Source organism: Podarcis gaigeae (genome assembly GCF_964106915.1).
Source record: "Podarcis gaigeae genome assembly, chromosome: 13".
Taxonomy (NCBI): Eukaryota; Metazoa; Chordata; class Lepidosauria; order Squamata; family Lacertidae; genus Podarcis; species Podarcis gaigeae.
In genome coordinates, this window is record NC_139689.1 from 16,973,441 (window position 1) to 16,990,031 (window position 16,591).

The 16,591-nt window shown below is 46.7% G+C and overlaps 1 protein-coding gene across 2 annotated transcripts; it reads left to right on the plus strand.

Moving 5' to 3' along the window:
* Positions 1-6,321: 6,321 nt before the first annotated feature.
* Positions 6,322-16,530, plus strand: LOC310829244 (carbonic anhydrase 4-like). 2 transcript variants are annotated; one of them, XM_083707508.1, is made up of 10 exons: positions 6,322-6,917; positions 8,787-8,871; positions 9,026-9,055; positions 9,396-9,560; positions 11,537-11,685; positions 12,107-12,196; positions 13,018-13,096; positions 13,502-13,665; positions 14,961-15,116; positions 15,776-16,530. In XM_083707508.1, exons 2-10 carry the CDS (start codon positions 8,793-8,795, stop codon positions 15,872-15,874), a joined length of 1,011 nt encoding a protein of 336 aa, XP_083563634.1. In that variant the 5' UTR covers positions 6,322-6,917; positions 8,787-8,792; the 3' UTR covers positions 15,875-16,530. The 2 variants fall into 2 exon arrangements, with proteins under 2 accessions (XP_083563634.1, XP_083563635.1); XM_083707509.1 differs by having other exon boundaries at positions 15,779-16,530.
* Positions 16,531-16,591: the final 61 nt, after the last annotated feature.

The window sequence follows — 16,591 nt, forward strand, 5'->3', positions numbered from 1 at the left end:
AAATAAGTGGGCATAGGATTGCAGCCCCTGTAACCCAATTTCCAGTCGGCCATGCTGGTCCATCTACAGTATAGGACAAATGTTTGCCTAAAAGGGAAGCCTCAAAGGATCAACCCCCCTACTAATAATTAAACCTCACAGCCCTGCTCAGTGTACTGTGAGGGGCAGCTAAATCCGAGAGAAGATGCTTGAAGCCCAAGACAGGCTCTCCTTGGTGGAAGAGGACAAGCCCTTTGAAGGGATCAGCCGCGGTTCACTAGGCTATGTGGTGGAGAACTGGCCTCAGCTGGACTTGGAAGCCTCTTCACCTTCCTGGCAGTAGAGATGGAGGACACTTGGGGGAGCTTGTAAACAGAGTGCTGATGACTGTAAACTTAAACCAATACCGGCAGCCACTAATGTCATTTGGGGTAGAAAGTTTATTGGGAGTGGGGTGTGGGGACCGTCCGTCCCTAAGAGAAAACAAGCCACACAAAGAGCACATTTTCAAAACAAAGCAACACGGATCGGATGAGCCTACTGATCTAGTCACCTTTATCGATTGGACAATCTGAACAAGTGTTGGCTAAACATCAAAGATGGACAGAGCCAAGGGGCGCTATTTTTCAACCTTCAACCCTCCACCTCTGGGGCCTGGTTCAGACAAAAGTACATGGTGAAGGAACATAATCATGGCCACCCCACTCAACAGACACGGCTGTCTCTTGCCACACGTTTCAGGGGTGAAATGTCTTTTTAGATCATATCTGCACACGGATATGTTTTCATTAATGTACATAGAATCTGGGAAAGAATGGTTCAGCCTGAAACTACATTCAGTGGATTTTTTTTTATGAGCATCACCCGCCTGTGTAAAATTACGTCCATGTGTCATGTCTGTAATAAGTAAGCATGGTCCTGTTTCTTCACTGTCTGTTCCCTCAGTGTTTATTCAGACACGGCCTGTGCGTCATGAAAAAAATGAGCTAGGCAGCATGCAACATTTTGGTGTTTGTACTTCAGATGTGGCAACATCTAGCGTCGTAGTGGTCCGAGCCTGAGTACATGTTCCATTGACATTAATCATAATGTCAAAAGTAGCCTTACGTAACTCAGACCCTGTATACAAAATACATTTAAAGCACTATGAAAGCATTCTAAACAGCATGGCTTCCCCCAAAGAATTATGGGAACTTTAGTTCATTAAGGGTGCCGAAAGTTGTTAGGAAATGCCCCATTCCTCTCATAGAGCAACAATTCCCAGAATTCCATGGGGGATTGATCGTTAAACCATTCTGGGAACTGTAGGTCTGTGAGAGGATCAGGGGGTCTCCTAACAACTCTCCGCAGCCTTGAGAAACTACAGTTCCCAGGAGAAGCCATTTTTCCAGGTGCCTCCTCAGTCTTGGGGCAGGTATTGAAGGAGCTGCAGGCTGTCTTTCTCTATTATTTATCACTCCTTTGATGTGTTAACCTTTCAGTCTGAGAATTTTGTCCAGGATCCTGGACTAGGTAGGCCATTGGCCTGATCCAGCAGGCTCTTCTTACGTTCTCATCAAAATGAAGTAAGAAGTAAGAGCCTGCTGGATCAGACCAAAGGCCTACCTAGTCCAGCATCCTGTTCTCACAGAATTCAAAGACATCCTGCCTCAGACAGCGGAGATTGAAACATAGCCATCATGGCTGGATGTCACTGATAGCCATTTCCTCCATGAATATGTCTAATCTTTTAAAGCCACCCAAGTTTGTAGCCATTGCAAATCTTGTGGAAGTGAATTCCACAAATTAACTACATTGTGTGAAGAAGTAATTTTGAAAAATGTACCATATTTTTTCGATATAACACGCCCCCATGTATAAGACGACCCCCTATTTTTTGGGACCGCAATAAAAAATGGGGTGGGGCGGGGATTGCCCAAAGTTGTTGTTGAGCTTTTTGGGGGAGGAGCCGCCGCCGCCGCCAATCACTCTACAGTCTGCCCGCCAATGCAAATCACACACATTGCCACAGCCACCAATTGTCTGCACACTTGCTGCCAAAAGCACACCTGCACACTCGACAAAACCACAACCAATTGCACACACACCTTGCTGATGCAGTAAATAGCCCACCAAGTTTTCACAGCTGCAGCCAATCGTCAGCAGGCCTTGCCGCAGCAACCAATCACACACCCTATCACCACTGCTAATCTCCTGCTGGATGCTGCCACCAATCTTCTATCTGTGTATAAGACGACCCACAATTTTTGCCTATTATTTCTAAGGGAAAAATAACTTATACACGGAAAAATACGGTATGTTTCCAAGGTAGGTCTCGAACCCATGACCTTGAGACTGACGCTGTGAACACACCATACATTTAAATAACACCTCAGAGAGCTACAATTCCCAGCACCCTTAACCAACTACAGTTCCCAGGATTCCGTGGGGAGTGACATGCTTTAAACATATTATGTGCAGGCAGTCTAAGAGTCTCATGCTCTACCAACTGAACTAACTGGATGTGTAGCCCAACCACAATCTAACATTTATTTTATCGAAAGGTAACTACTGGCTTGTCTTCTAAGAAGCTTGAGGCAGTGTAGACGGAGCTTTCCCATTTTTATCTTCACAGTTACCCTGTGAGGTAGCTTCCTAGTTGGGAGACAGTTGCCCAAGGCCACAAAGTGACCTTCATGTGTTGGGACAGCATTATCTTCCACTCCATCTCTCACAGCCTGCTTCACACTTGGTGTCAATGGCAGCAGGGACAGGCGGGCAGGGAGTATCCAATATGGTTAGTAGGGTAGGGCTGACTGGTATAAAATCAAGCCTTTTTATACCATAAGATCTGCTGTTCTCAAAAGTCCTGAAATCATAAACTCATCACACCACATTCCACCTTTTTGGTTTATTAGGCGTGATGAGTCCTCAGAATGGAAGGGAGGACACTCGTAAAAAAACTAAAAAGAAATCTGGTTGCTTCGAGGTGAACTCTGGCATAGGCGTTGTTGGCACCCCAGGACCGAGGGTGGTTTGGAGAGCAGAGAGCTGCTTGTCAGCAGGTTGCTGATTATGGAAACCAGGCCACAACAAGCTCCTTATATCTTGCCCAAATCATCGCTACCTGTCTTTGTTTCCTCATCAGATGAAACTCTGGCCTGGCAGGCGGAAGGATGATGCAAGAGATTGCCACCTCCAAGTTGCCGCATGCAAAACAACTCACTCAGCGGCCTCTCTGCCTCAGGGCTCTTGGATTGATTCACAACAACGAGAGGGGAGGGAAGCTTGGGATATTTGGGGGAAACCCTGGGCTCCTCAGTTGCCTGTCAGCATTTCTTCCTGACTTCTCAGAGCCAGACATTCAGCTTCCTCCTTGACCTGCTTCCATGAGATCCTATGGTAGCCACCATCAGCTCAGCTGACAGCAAACTGGCATGTGGTTCCTGCTCTCCCAGGACTGCCTCCCACATTATAAAATCTGTGTCACTTTAGGGAAGAATTAGGGCCTGAATTTGCTTGTTTTCCTTTCCCTCCTCATGCTTTTTTCCTTTTGTATCGGAAGGTCGGCAGTTCAAATCAGCCCGACAGGGTGAGCTCTGTCCCAGCTCCTGCCAACCTAGCAGTTTGAAAGCACACCAGTGCACATAGATAAATAGGTACCGCTGCAACAGGAAGGCAAACGGCGTTTCTGTGTGCTCTGGCACTCGTCATGGTCCTCCGTGCGCCAGCAGCAGTTTAGTCATGCTGGCCACATGACCCGGAACGCTATCTGCAAACAAACGCCAGCTCCCTCTGCCTGAAAGCAAGATGACTACCGCAACCCCATAGTCACCTTTAACTGGACTTAACTGTCACCTTTGACTGGACTTAACTGTCCAGGGGTCATTTACCTTTTTACCTATCCTGTCTACTGGGTGGCAAGCCTATGTTGTATACTAATCTATACAACAAAAAATTGTAAAGTAAAATAAAATAAAATACTATTATATTGCCTATAAAACTTTGAGAATGGTGGTGGAGATCACGAATGGACCAGCTAAATGAACCAATAAGGAAACCCTACTGAGAAGTTATATAATGTGACTCAAAATGTCCACCTTGTCCTAGATGCTTAAGGGGGTCGGGTGACTTGTCTTTCATGCCCCAGGGTAAAAGAGCAGTGCTTCATTATCTGAAGTCCATTTCCACTCTCTGCTTTCACCATTACTGCGTAATGCCTTACTTCCCCTTTTCTGAGTGTGCCCATCCCATAACCCACAGCACTTTTGACCTCATGCACCAACCCAGAGCCAGTAATCCTGACACACAGCCCAGCTCTCTCCTTCCAAAGAATCTAGAAGTCTTGAACCCACCCACCCCTGAAAAACCAACCCAATCCTCTCTAATGCTTTGCCCAGTGCAACTCAATCCTCTCTGGAGGACTCTGGGCACCAACCCCATACCCGTCTAATCTCGATTTCTCCCCTTCTAGCCTGTAGTGGGAATAGAACTCCACTACCCTTGAGTATCCCTTCTCAGCCTCACTTCCTCTATTGCCCCTACAAGGATTAATACCGGGTATTGTTTAGGGTGAGTAGTACGAAGTGGATCAAAGCTGGTCAGTCCACATACCCTGCCCTGCCCCAACCGGTTCTCTTGAAATTTGCAATGAGAAAGAGGTTTGTTGTAATGACAAAACCACATCCCCCAAACGTACCAAAGAGTGTTCTTTGATGGCTAAGTGCAAGTGCCCCTACAGCACTCCGGTCAAACACTTGTCTGATCTTAACACAGAAATCAGTACCAGATTTAGGGTGCTGTGGGCGATTCCCCCGCACAGGGTGCTGAGCCGAGGGGGTGCAAAGTGGTCCCCGCCACCACCAGCATCCCTGTAAGATCCGTAAAAAAGCAACTGTACCAAAAGGAATTATTTTGAAAATTATATTGGGGGGAGTGCAATTTATGTCCTGGCTCAGCGCGCCATATTACCAAAGTTTTCCCCTGAGGGAAATAGCTGCTTTGGAGAGACAGGACTCCTGGTTACCCTCCCCAGCAGAGAATTGGGGCTGGGTGTCTGATGGGGTGGAGGAGGAATCAGTATTTTCCAGAGCAGGGCTATGTGCCCCTTGTCTCCCCTTCTAGCCTGGCTGGTTTCTTCTGTCTGAACAGCTGCATCACAGGCAGAAATTATACAGAAACATCTGCATCCCATGCTAATCCTCCCCAGAGCAGACCCACTGAAGTTAATAAGCATGACAAATTTAGGCCCATTAATTTCAGTGGGTCTACTCTAAGTAGAACCTAATTAGATTTTTTTTCCCTCCTCTGTTCAGCTGAAAAGGCTCCCAGAGAGCAGCTTACAGAACAATCATTATTTTCCGAAAGGCTGTTCTTTCCACAAGCTTAAGATATTTTCAAAAATGACAGAAAAGAAAAAGGGAATGGGTAGTAGAGAGGAAGAAACCAAATGTCAGGTGTCATCAGTTCCTGTTTTAAAAAAACACATGGCTTGAATTGAAATAGTTCAGATAACCGTTAAAGGCATCCCCAAACTCGCTCCCCCAGATGTTTTGGGACTACAGTTCCCATCATCCCTGACCACTGGTCGGTCCTGTTAGCTAGGGATGATGGAAGTTGTAGTCCCAAAACATCTGGAGGGCCGAGCTTGGGGATGGCTAAGATAACCTGGTGGAATGGCTGAGGTGAGGGGAAAGAGCAGTCAGAGCACCTGGTGTGTCAGCATGTCAACAGAGCTGATGGAGAAGCCCTGCTCTCTTCTCCCTCTCCCTCTCCTCTGCAACCTGCCAATGTCTTTGACTGTAGAGATAAAGCTGGCAGGAGATGCAGTGATGGAGGAAAGCTTCACCTGCTGAATTTCTGCCTGCCTGACGACTGTTACAAAAACCATAGCCCTGCTAATGGGAATCTTAGCTTTGTGGGAGTGTTTGGGTGGAGGAAAAACTGGCGCAATCCAGACGTTTTGAACTACAACTCGTATCAGCCCTCAACATGCCAACATACATCTGTTGAATTGGAAAGCCTCCGCCTATCCCTGCACCTTAGGCCTCATTACCCTTAGAATCATAGAATTGTAGAGTTGGAAGGGACCCCGAGGGTCATCTAGTCTAACCCCCTGAAGTGCAGGAATCTTTTTGCCCAATGTGGGGCTCAAACCCACAACCTTGAGATGCAGAGTCTCGTGCTCTACTTGGCTTCAAAGCTTCTTTGACAGGTGAAAAGGATCCAGCCTGTAAATCCAAGTGGCTAAGGGAATTTCCACTTGCTTTGTCATGCAGAAAGGGCACAGTAACTTTTACTAGAGGAAAAAGTTGGCAACCCTCCCTGCTGGTGGGAAGAAACCGGTACTTCTGGGTTGCTTGAGAAAGAGAACACTTGGGATCAGGAGGGAAAGGTGGCGAGATTTTGTTGTCCGGGGAGTCCTTAATCCCCTTAAAGGCAAGTATGGATCTGCGCAGGGGTTAGGGCCTTACTTTGCAGAAGGGAGTGGAATCTAGTGGTTAGATCAGCCCCTGGGTTCTGCAGCACGGGGGGGGGTTGCTTTTGGGAAATGGGGACGTGAGCTTCCTCATGTTGAAAGGTTGGCTCCTACCTCGAGTCATTTCCTAATTGTGTAATTGACTTGCTCACAGCCTTTACGTATGAAATCATTGCCCTCCCCGGGAATAGGTGCCGCGGACTAAGCCTACATGGATTTGCCTGAGGCCTGCCCCTTTTCCTGCACCGTCCCTGACTGACTGACTGACTGCCTCCTGCCTGCTCCTTTTTATCTTCTCTTTTCTCCTTCCTGGTAATCTACCCTCCCCTTCTCTGTAATTCCACCCGCCCCAGAAGCAGACGGGGCGGTGACCTTAATGCACAGATATATATATCCACCTAAAAGGAGCCAAGATGCTTTTCCACCATCATCTGTGTCACCTTGCCCAGGAGGCGGACGGAGAGAGGAGCACACTTGACAGGTGAGTTTACCTGGGGACGGGTGGAGAAATAATGGGGACTGGACCCCCAGATTTGGAAGGAAACCATTTTGCAGAAACTAACTTTACATGCGCTCAGGGGTACAGTTGTGGTGTTTACTAACGATATAAGTGCTCTGGTGAATCGTTTTTGTTCTGTTTCCAAAAGCGGCTGGTCAGATGCCTCTGGAAAGCAGGGCAGGAAGATGACAGCCCTTTCCCTGTTATTCATTCCCATCAATTGATGTTCCAAGATACACTGCTTCTGTTAATGGAAGAGCCATTCAGCTATCATAGCTAGCAGTATATATATATTCTGATCTCTTTTTTAACCCATCGGCACTGGTGACCCTCACCACTTCTTGTGGCAGTCACATCCAGGAGGAAATTATCTGCGCTTTCCAGAATCAGTTGAAGACTGTTTTTTGTTCCCTGTCTGCTTGTTAGGGCTTTAGTCTTGTTTTAAATACATTTGTTTTTGTGTTTAACTGTTTTTAATTGTCTTATATGTAAACTGCCTTGAGACCGTGTTTTGGAAGGCGATTAGTAAATTAATAATGGCAATAATAAGAAGGTATTATTGTTATTTTTCATGTCCTACAGTTTAACCCTGTCATTTTTAGAAAGGTAAACCATTTTATGAAATGTGTCTGTGTGTATGGTATTACACCTCTGTGAATGAATAGGCATTGCTGTGGCTTGTGGTTTGGTATGTGGGAACGTCTGTGGCTGGTTGGAAGAGCTTCCCCCTTGCATGTAGAAGATCTTGGATTTAGGCTCCAGCATCTGTAGGCAGGGCTGGAACAGATTCCTGTCCAGACCATGGAGAATCACTGCCAATCAACGCAGATTAATGATCCCCAGTTACCTAAGTATTGCGGACCCCCTGTTTTTCAAAAGCCAAGACATGGCCCCCCTTATTTTGAAATTTTCAATAACCCTCTGGTAGTTTTTGTCATGTGAATGGTGCCACGAACCCCCTGGGTAGGTTATATGGACCCCTCGGGTGTATGGACCACCAATTGGGAACCACTGGCATAGACAGATGGAGCCCTGTAGCTTCCTATCTGCAAATCATCACAAGTGTGCCTCTCCCATGCACATGTATCCTGTGCACACCGAAAGATTTGCACACCACCACCTACACGAGATGATCTGCCTACAACTTTCATGCATTTCCCCACTTCCAGCACGTTGGGAAAGTTGGAACTTTTCAAGCAGTCCTTAGGACACTGCTTTGAACTCGTTTGCCGCGATACTACCTCAAAGCCACAGATGGATCCAAAGGAGAACGGCTTTTATGCCACCTGTAGATCAGTTTCAAAGAGACAGAATGTTACTGATAGCCGTCCCAAGGTCATGCAAGAGACTCCCTTGACCTTCAATCCAAGACTCGCTAAAGTTTTCATCTGCTCTGCAAACCTTGCAAGACTCGTTTATCTGGGCTTCTGGTAGCCACATTAAACCTCTGGCCGTGAGGTTTTGAGCATGTTTTCTCTTGTTTAGTTTGAAGACGCTCGTTGCTCGTTAATGCTCTGCCGCCACCCCATTAATCCACATTTATGTGGTAACTCCACCTACCCTGTGGGAGTCCGTATCAAATCAAACTGTTATTCCAAAAGAAAACAAGTTTCTAGACCTTGTGGCTGCCTGGGGAAATCATAACGTTTGCCATCTGTAGAGAGCAGAGCAGCTACAAGTATAACGTTGGTTTTTGCATGTGTTGCCAGGTAAGCTCCCTCACCTTTCCCACCGAACGGACATTGGTAAATTCCGTATGCTGCTATTGACACAGACTCTTGTTCAAGAATTGTCTCATTTGTTCAAGAATGGCACCGTTTACTCATCTCTTCTCCTACACTTTTTCTCCAGCATACTATGGCTTCTTTTTGGATACCAGCAACCTTCACTGCGGTGGTCCTTTTGCTTTCTGGGGGATGCTATGCCAGTTCTTCAGGTAACGCCACTCTGACCTCACCCGTATCCTTAGTGTCTCCATTTTGCTCTGGGAAGGGCTTTAAAGGATAATTCTTGGGGGTGAAATTAGATCTTCCTCTTTGCATGGATTCGGTCCCATAAACTTATGCCACCTCTGTTTCTTTTCCTGACAGGTTCCTGGTGCTACGACAGCCTAATATGTGGTAAGAAAAATAGCAGCCCTAACTTCTCTTTAGCCACAGATTCCAAGCAAGGCATACTTTTGAGCCAGGTCCATCACACCAAACTCAACTTTTATTTCCAGGGCTTTGTTCTGTAATGGACTAAAAATGCCTCTGAACATGCGCAAAGTGCATTTTCCTCTCTACCTCCTTGTACTGATCCAGGGCTAAGTGGGAGGGCTACCTAACAGAGGATATCGTTTTCAGGGAGTTTAGAATCCTCCTCCTGCTGCTGCTTCTCCGTTTTATTTATTTATTTATTTCAGTTCCCCATCTCTAATTACCATACTGTTTGTTTTGGGCTCTTCCTTTTCTTGGCCAGGACCTGACACGTGGTCATCCCAAGGTCATTGCAATGGCAAGAGGCAATCTCCCATCGATATTGTCACCAGCAGTGTCAGGCATAACCCCAAATTGGGGGCAGTGACTCTCACCGGCTACAACGACACCAAAAAACTGCTGGAAATGAAGAACACCGGGAAAACAGGTGAGTGTGCAAGCATTTCCTTTTTAAAACACTATGCTTCTGGTCCTTAAGGTAGCAGGAAAGTATGAAAAAAAAAGACACAAAACTGCAAGACGGGGAAGCTGCCAAACTCCATCCCTTCCTGTGGATTCATAGTAAAAAGCTGGATTTCCCCAACTTTACAGTGATGGCAGCATGGAGGAGCCCGGAAGAGTGTGGGAGAATCTCCCAACCTTTCCCCCCAGTGTGGGACAGGTTTGGAAAGGCAGGCTGTTTTTTTCTGAAGGGGAGCGTCATTTATTTCCCTTCAGTTTAACAGGCTGTAGGCAGATCAAGAGATTTCACCTGCATTCTGCCCACATTCTGCCAGGGCCCCATGACCCAGTCCTCTTCCCTCCAGTTTTTGTGTGTGTGTGTGTGTGTGTGTGTGTGTGTGTGTGTGTGTGTGTGTGTGATATTATGCCTCCTTTCAGGTGGGTCAGAACAGCTTGGTGCTTCTCTCCTTTAGCTGGCGGGTGGACCCATTTTTATTTTTATTTTAATCCAAACCAACGTGTGCCGACACCTGAGCTGACTATTAGAGAGATGGGTACTTTTCAAACTCAGAATCGCCTGCCCTCAGGCCAGCCCACCTGTTCTCTGTGTCTGTCACTTTCTGATTGGAAGGAGACGATCCCACCCTCCACCCTGGCAATGATTCACACATGTTTCATAGCAGAGCAGGCAGTTCTGCATCTCTCTGATGGGGATGTTTGAATGGCCCAATCATCAATGGGAAATGCTCCATCGAGGACCTTGTCTTTTACTCTTTGCTATTGGCCTGCTCTATGTGCTTCGGCAGGGACGTGGGTGGCGCTGTAGGTTAAACCACAGAGCCTAGGACTCGCCGATTAGAAGGTTGGCAGTTTGAATCCCTGTGACGGGGTGAGCTCCCGTTGCTCGGTCCCTGCTCCTGCCAACCTACTAGCAGTTCAAAAGGACGTCAAAGTGCAAGTAGATAAATAGGTACTGCTCCGGCAGGAACCGGGCGCTGCTCTGGTTCACCAGAAGCGGCTTAGTCATGCTGGCCACATGACCCAGAAGCTGTACACTGGCTCCCTCGGCCAATAAAGTGAGAGGAGCGCCGCAACCCCAGAGTTGGCCACGACTGGACCTAATGGTCAGGGGTCCCTTTACCTTTACTTATGTGCTTCGGCAGGATCCAGGCTTCGCCAGCCTGCTGCCCTCCAGATATTTTGAACATCAACTCCCTTCATCCCCTGCTAGCACAGGAATTGATCAAAAACATATGGAGGGTGCTTGGTTGGCAATAGCCGGAAGAGGGTGCAAGAGAAGGGAGGGAGGGGGGTAAGTGCCTCCTTCTAGACACGCAGCACTGCACCCCACATTACTGAACCCCTGTGGCTACCTGAAGAGAAGGCACCTTTTACATACGGTACTTTAATTTCCAGTTTGATGATTTAATTAAAATTTAGTAAGGCAGCAATCCTAAGCATTGTCAGGCTTCCTGGCAAAACTTAGCACCCTCAAAAATCAACACAGATAAGTCACAAATCATTATTATGTTCAACTGAAATCCAAAATCTGCTTACTCTGTAAAAATCAATAGGATATACTTGAGAGGAGGTGCAGTTAGGTTGGGACCGTCAGTGTGTGATGGACGCTGATGTTTCTCTTTCAGGATAAAACTCGGCCCCCTCCACCCTAAAAATGCACTTCTGTGGCTATGTGCACACTGTACCTTCAAAGCACATGCAGAGCACATGTAAATTTCCCTTCCTCTCAAAAGAACCCTGGGAACTGTCGTTGACCCTGATCTCACTTTCCTGATCGTACGAACCAAAGTGTGACCAACCCAGCCCAATCTTGCGCATCATTGATGGCAAATGACACCACTTCCACGGCTACAAAAGCAGTATGAGAAGCTTTTTGGTGGAGAATTCCAACACTCTTGATGCACTAATAGAAATTGGTCTGGTTTCCCCTTTTGCCTGCAGTTGACATAGAACTGGGCGAAGGTCTCCAGCTGAGCGGTCCTGGGCTTCCGGCTACATACACAGCCAAGGCCTTTCACCTCCACTGGGGAGATGGAGTCCATAAACCCGGATCAGAGCACTACATAAACGGCGAACGGTACTCTATGGAGGTGAGGATATATTCTCTTATCTGGATTCTGGGATTGATAGCATGTTAATGTCAGCTGGCATATGTTTTATTATATTTATTTTTCTTTCCTTTTGCTTTATTAGCAAATATTTTTTGTGCTATAATAATTGTTTCCTTGAGCATGTGCACGTACATTTCTTTTACCTCTGCATAACAGCAGCATAAACTCCATCTATACTGTGTTTATCAGTGTATGCAAAGCTTTCAAGTCAGAGGGCTTTTTAGAAATTATGAATGACCAGGTCTAAGGGGAGTAGACACAAGGATGGGTTTCCAATATGCAACAGGCTTTTGTCTACTGCAGTCTATCTCTTTGCTCGTGGAGGTTTCTCCACAAAGAGCAGCCAAGTGGGTCAGCAGGGATATGTCCCAAACTGATCTATTTTCTTTTCTCCCCTCAGTTACACATCGTGCACACCAAAAACAACACGAGTCTACCAGAAGCCTTGAAGGACCCACAGGGCATTGCTGTGCTAGCATTCTTTGTCCAGGTGAGGGATTGGGGAGTTGAAGGTTTGTGCACGTCTATGCTACCAGCTGGGATATCACTTTTAAAACATTTTGGTTGTTTTGGCTTTTCCCAAACGATTCTGGGAACTGTGGCAAGAGTTTTTCTCTTGGCCAGTTGCTCGCCGTGTCACATTAAACCAGGGATCAGCAAACCTTTTCAGCAGGGGGCCAGTCCACTATCCCTCATGTAACTCATGTAAAAACACACTGATTCCCGGACCACCCACGGGCCAGATTTAGAAGGCAACTGGGCCGGATCCAGCCCCTGGGCCTTAGTTTGCCTACCCATGCATTAAACCATCACTTAATTTGACTGATGGCTTAATGTCATGCACAAACCAGTCCACTGACTGAACTGTTTTGCCTCGAGTTCACTGGGATGGGGGCATGACTGTTGAAAACACCACTTGGCTATTCCATAGTGGAAACGGGAGAACTGGAAGAAGCGAATGTTGTTGACAAGCAGTAGTAGATTGTTCTGCGTGATAAATGGGCAGTGTTGCTTCTGAAGAAGCACTTCTTTCAAGGAGATAATCACATTTTCCCAGCACTCAAATAACCATCTTTTCTCACTGGAACAAAGTCCCCAAAAGTATGCACCTGTTGGATAATGCCAACGACATCATGGGCGATGAGCACCACAGTTCCTGCCTCCCTCTGCCTCTGCTTCTTAAGGTAGCTCTGGGAAGGGGAGGAAGACGTTAAAACCGGAGATGCTGAGCCCTAGGATTCCTAGGTTCCTTCATCACACTTTATTTCTCGGTCTGATTTTACACTATATGATGTTTCCTCTTTACTGCAGGGCTATGAGAAGGCACAGGGCAAGACAGCTGAAGCCTGGGAATCATTTAAAAAGAAGCTGAAGGAAGTTGAGGAAAAGGGTAAGTCCATCAGTGAGTGGAAAGCCAAGGAAAACATCTGGTTCTTCTCTCGTCTCAGAGAATCCATCATGGCTACCACAATGAATTGGAACAAAAAAATAACCAATTTGAGTGGTGGGGAGGTGTGATTCTTTCAGTTGCCTCCCTGATAAATCCTGTGAATGGTGGTTTCACAAGAGCCCCTTGAAATTCTTCAGAACCTTACATAGAACTGCAGTATTCAAGAGTCCCTTGTTGGGGAACTACTATTATTATTTATGAAATGTGTATTATATCCCACGTTCCTTCTAAGGAACTCAAGGCCCCCCAAAAAACATTTTAGCCTCACAACAACCCTGTGTTGTAGGTTAGGATGTGAATTAAGTGTGGAGCATAGATTCAAGCAACTTACCTCCCCCTGTACAGGTGAAGAGACAAAATTCGATGGCAGCTTCTCTCTCCAGGACTTGCTGGGCCGCCCGGAGCTTGACCGCTATTACCGCTACCCTGGGTCCCTCACCACCCCCGGGTGTGACGAGGTTGTGCTGTGGACCATCTTTGCCGACCCCATTCTAGTGTCGGAAGACGTGGTGAGTGCTGCCATCTTGTGTGTGTCTGTGTGTAGGCAGAATGCTGAGGCACAGAAGTCCTTAGAGAGGTAGGAGAAGCTGTTGTCTAAAACATCTGAGGTACACTAGGTTGGGAAAGGCCAACTGAACAGCATAGGTATGTTATACTCTGGGATACATGAGGGAAATTTGGGAGATTGGCTTCTCCTCTCTGGGCTCCCCTTGCAATTAGGATCAAGAGACTTTTCTTGGTGTTTGAAGTAAAAAAAACAAAAAAGGCTATTACCTACTAGAAATTGGGCTTTTGGGTGGTGGCCTATAGTTTAATGATTCCTTCTCCCACAGCCACCACACCAGGAAGGTAGGAACAAATACTGAATTAGACGTGTTAGTACATCTAACTCAGGGTTTCCCCAACTTGGGTTTCCAGCTGTTTTTGGACCACAGCTCCCATCACCCTCAGCTAACAGGATCAGTGGTCAGGGATGATGGGAACTGTAGTCCAAAAAAACAGCTGGAGATGCAAGTTGGGGAATTGGTTGCCCTGCATTTCAGAGAGGGGACATCCTTGGAGATACCAGGGATTGAACCTGCAAAGCAAGAGCTCTGTCCCTGAGCTATGCCCTACTCTAGGGTTTCAGACAGGAGACACTCCTAGCCCTATCTGGGAGTTAAAAGACGAGGCCTGGAGGAATGAGAAATGGAAGTTTAGATTTCTCAGGCAGCTGGACTCTATAGTCAGCCCCAATCCCTGACCCTATTTTTTCTGTACAAGATGCAGATGTGATGAGCTGGAGGGTGAGCATTAGATGGGTCAGAGACCTTGAGGATATACAGGGGATGGCCAAATAGCAGGTAGATGAGTGGTGAAGGCACCACTGGGAGGGCAGGAGAGGCTTTGAAAGTGGAGTTGGCCTTGAGAAGGAAGCACCTTGATGACCAGAGAGAACAGAGCCATTTTCCAGCTGTACACTATTACGTCCTGTTCCTTGTTTGCCTCATTACGTTATCCTTTTATGTCAAAAGCAGTGTCACGGGGCTGAACAGAACTGGCCTCCCCCAATTCTGTGTGCTGTTTGTGGGTCGTTGAACTGGAGATTGAGGGGGCAGTTTGCTGAATGTTCTCCAGGGGAGAACCGAAATTCTCCAGTAATTCAAGAGCAGCTGAGAAACCTCAGTTCAGCTCCATGCTGTCGTAACTCATGCTGCGGAGTTGCCACATCCTGGTCTTCACCGGGTAGATCCCACTGCCCGACGTAGAAGTTCCTCCTTTGCCATGTGCCACCACCTGACGCCTTCCTTCTCCCTTGCAATAGGTGCATGCTTTTCCGAATGAGCTTCATTCAACGGACTCCTCCACCGGGCCCCATATTGAGAACAACTACCGCCCTCTGCAGAACATTGGGGACCGGAAAGTGGAATCGTCTGCCTCTTTGAAGCACAAATCCGCTGCCTCGATAGCCTCTCCGCCAGTAGGGCTCCTCCTCTTCATTTCTGTGGCTACTCTTGCATCCTTCTTACCTGCATAAAGGCTGGAGGTGGGTGGGTGGATGTAGGAACCACATGGAGGAAGAGTCGACATGATCTCCAGAGAGGCCAAAGCTAGGCCACAACTCTTTCTGTCCCCCTCAGAAACTCCAGTTAACCTCCATCTACCTCTCAACCAGCTCATCCAGTACCAGAAGCACTGGCAAAGGACACTAAAAAGGCAGGAGGTGCACATTTCAGTGAGGAGAGGAGCACAGAGAAGGAGATCAATAGCAGCTAGGATGCCCAGTGCTGGGGAAGGAGTGTGGTTCAGTCCACTACAGCTAGAGCTGAAACTTTCCATTCAAAAGAGCTCGTTGTTGACATTTCCCAATCTTATATTGTGGCTTTGTTTCTCGGTGATATTTGAGTTTCCAGATCAACGTTTGGGCTTAAGTGGAATAGAACTATCATCAACGTTTGAGCAATGACGCACATTTTGATACACTGCATACCAAAACCTCAGATGTCGACAAAAGCAATGGGGTGGGCGGGGAATCACTTGAAATATATAGATTTCTTTGTGGAGTTTGAGGTTCAGGTCTGTATGGGCTAAAACTTCCAATGATTAAAAAATCAACATTAATTTCAGCTCTCGTTTTAGCAGGAATTGGCAGAAGCTCTGCTTGTTCCCACAAACGTGACTTTGGATGGCACATTCACACGCGTCTCCAGCACTGCAGAGAATACCCATAGTCCCTAGTGGCAACCTCTCAAAGGCAACACCTCTCCAGTGAAGCGTGTTCACACGTTCAGCTGCCACTGAGGCACCAAGCGATGTGCGTGCATGTGTGACCCAACTCATTCCAACAACTGGGACCAGAGGTTTACATTAGCTGAGAAACTGAGGCAAACAGCCACCCTTTAACTACCTTCCTTGCTCTCTTGAAAGTTTGTTTGTTTGTTTGTTGTTGTTATATGACCAGTGCTTTTTCCAGGGGGGTACTCAAGGGTACACAGTACCACTACCTCTTTTTGTTGTGATTAAAAAGTGTGGCACTCAAGTGTACTGTAACAACTTCGTGGTGCGTACTGGCACCTCTCTGTCTTTCTCTCTCTTAAAAAGTGTGACACACACTGTAACAACTTCATGGTGAGTACCGGCACTTATTTTTCTAGGGAAAAAAGCACTGTGTACGACCAATCTCCAATGGTGGAAAATCACTTCTTATTTTTTTTAAAAAAAACCACAATATTTTTAAAGTGGAAACTTTCACGAATAGAAAATGCATGGAATGCTACTTACTGATCGTTCCTTGGGAGCTTCTATTGTGAAAATAGTTTTGAGAACTAATGAATAAGCTGTGACTTAAAAGACAAATGTGTGTGGAAATTAAATTAAGCGGATTGTGTGCTGCAGTGTGTGTGGTTTCACTGACATGAATAGAGGCAAGCGATGCTAATTATTCCTTACTTTATA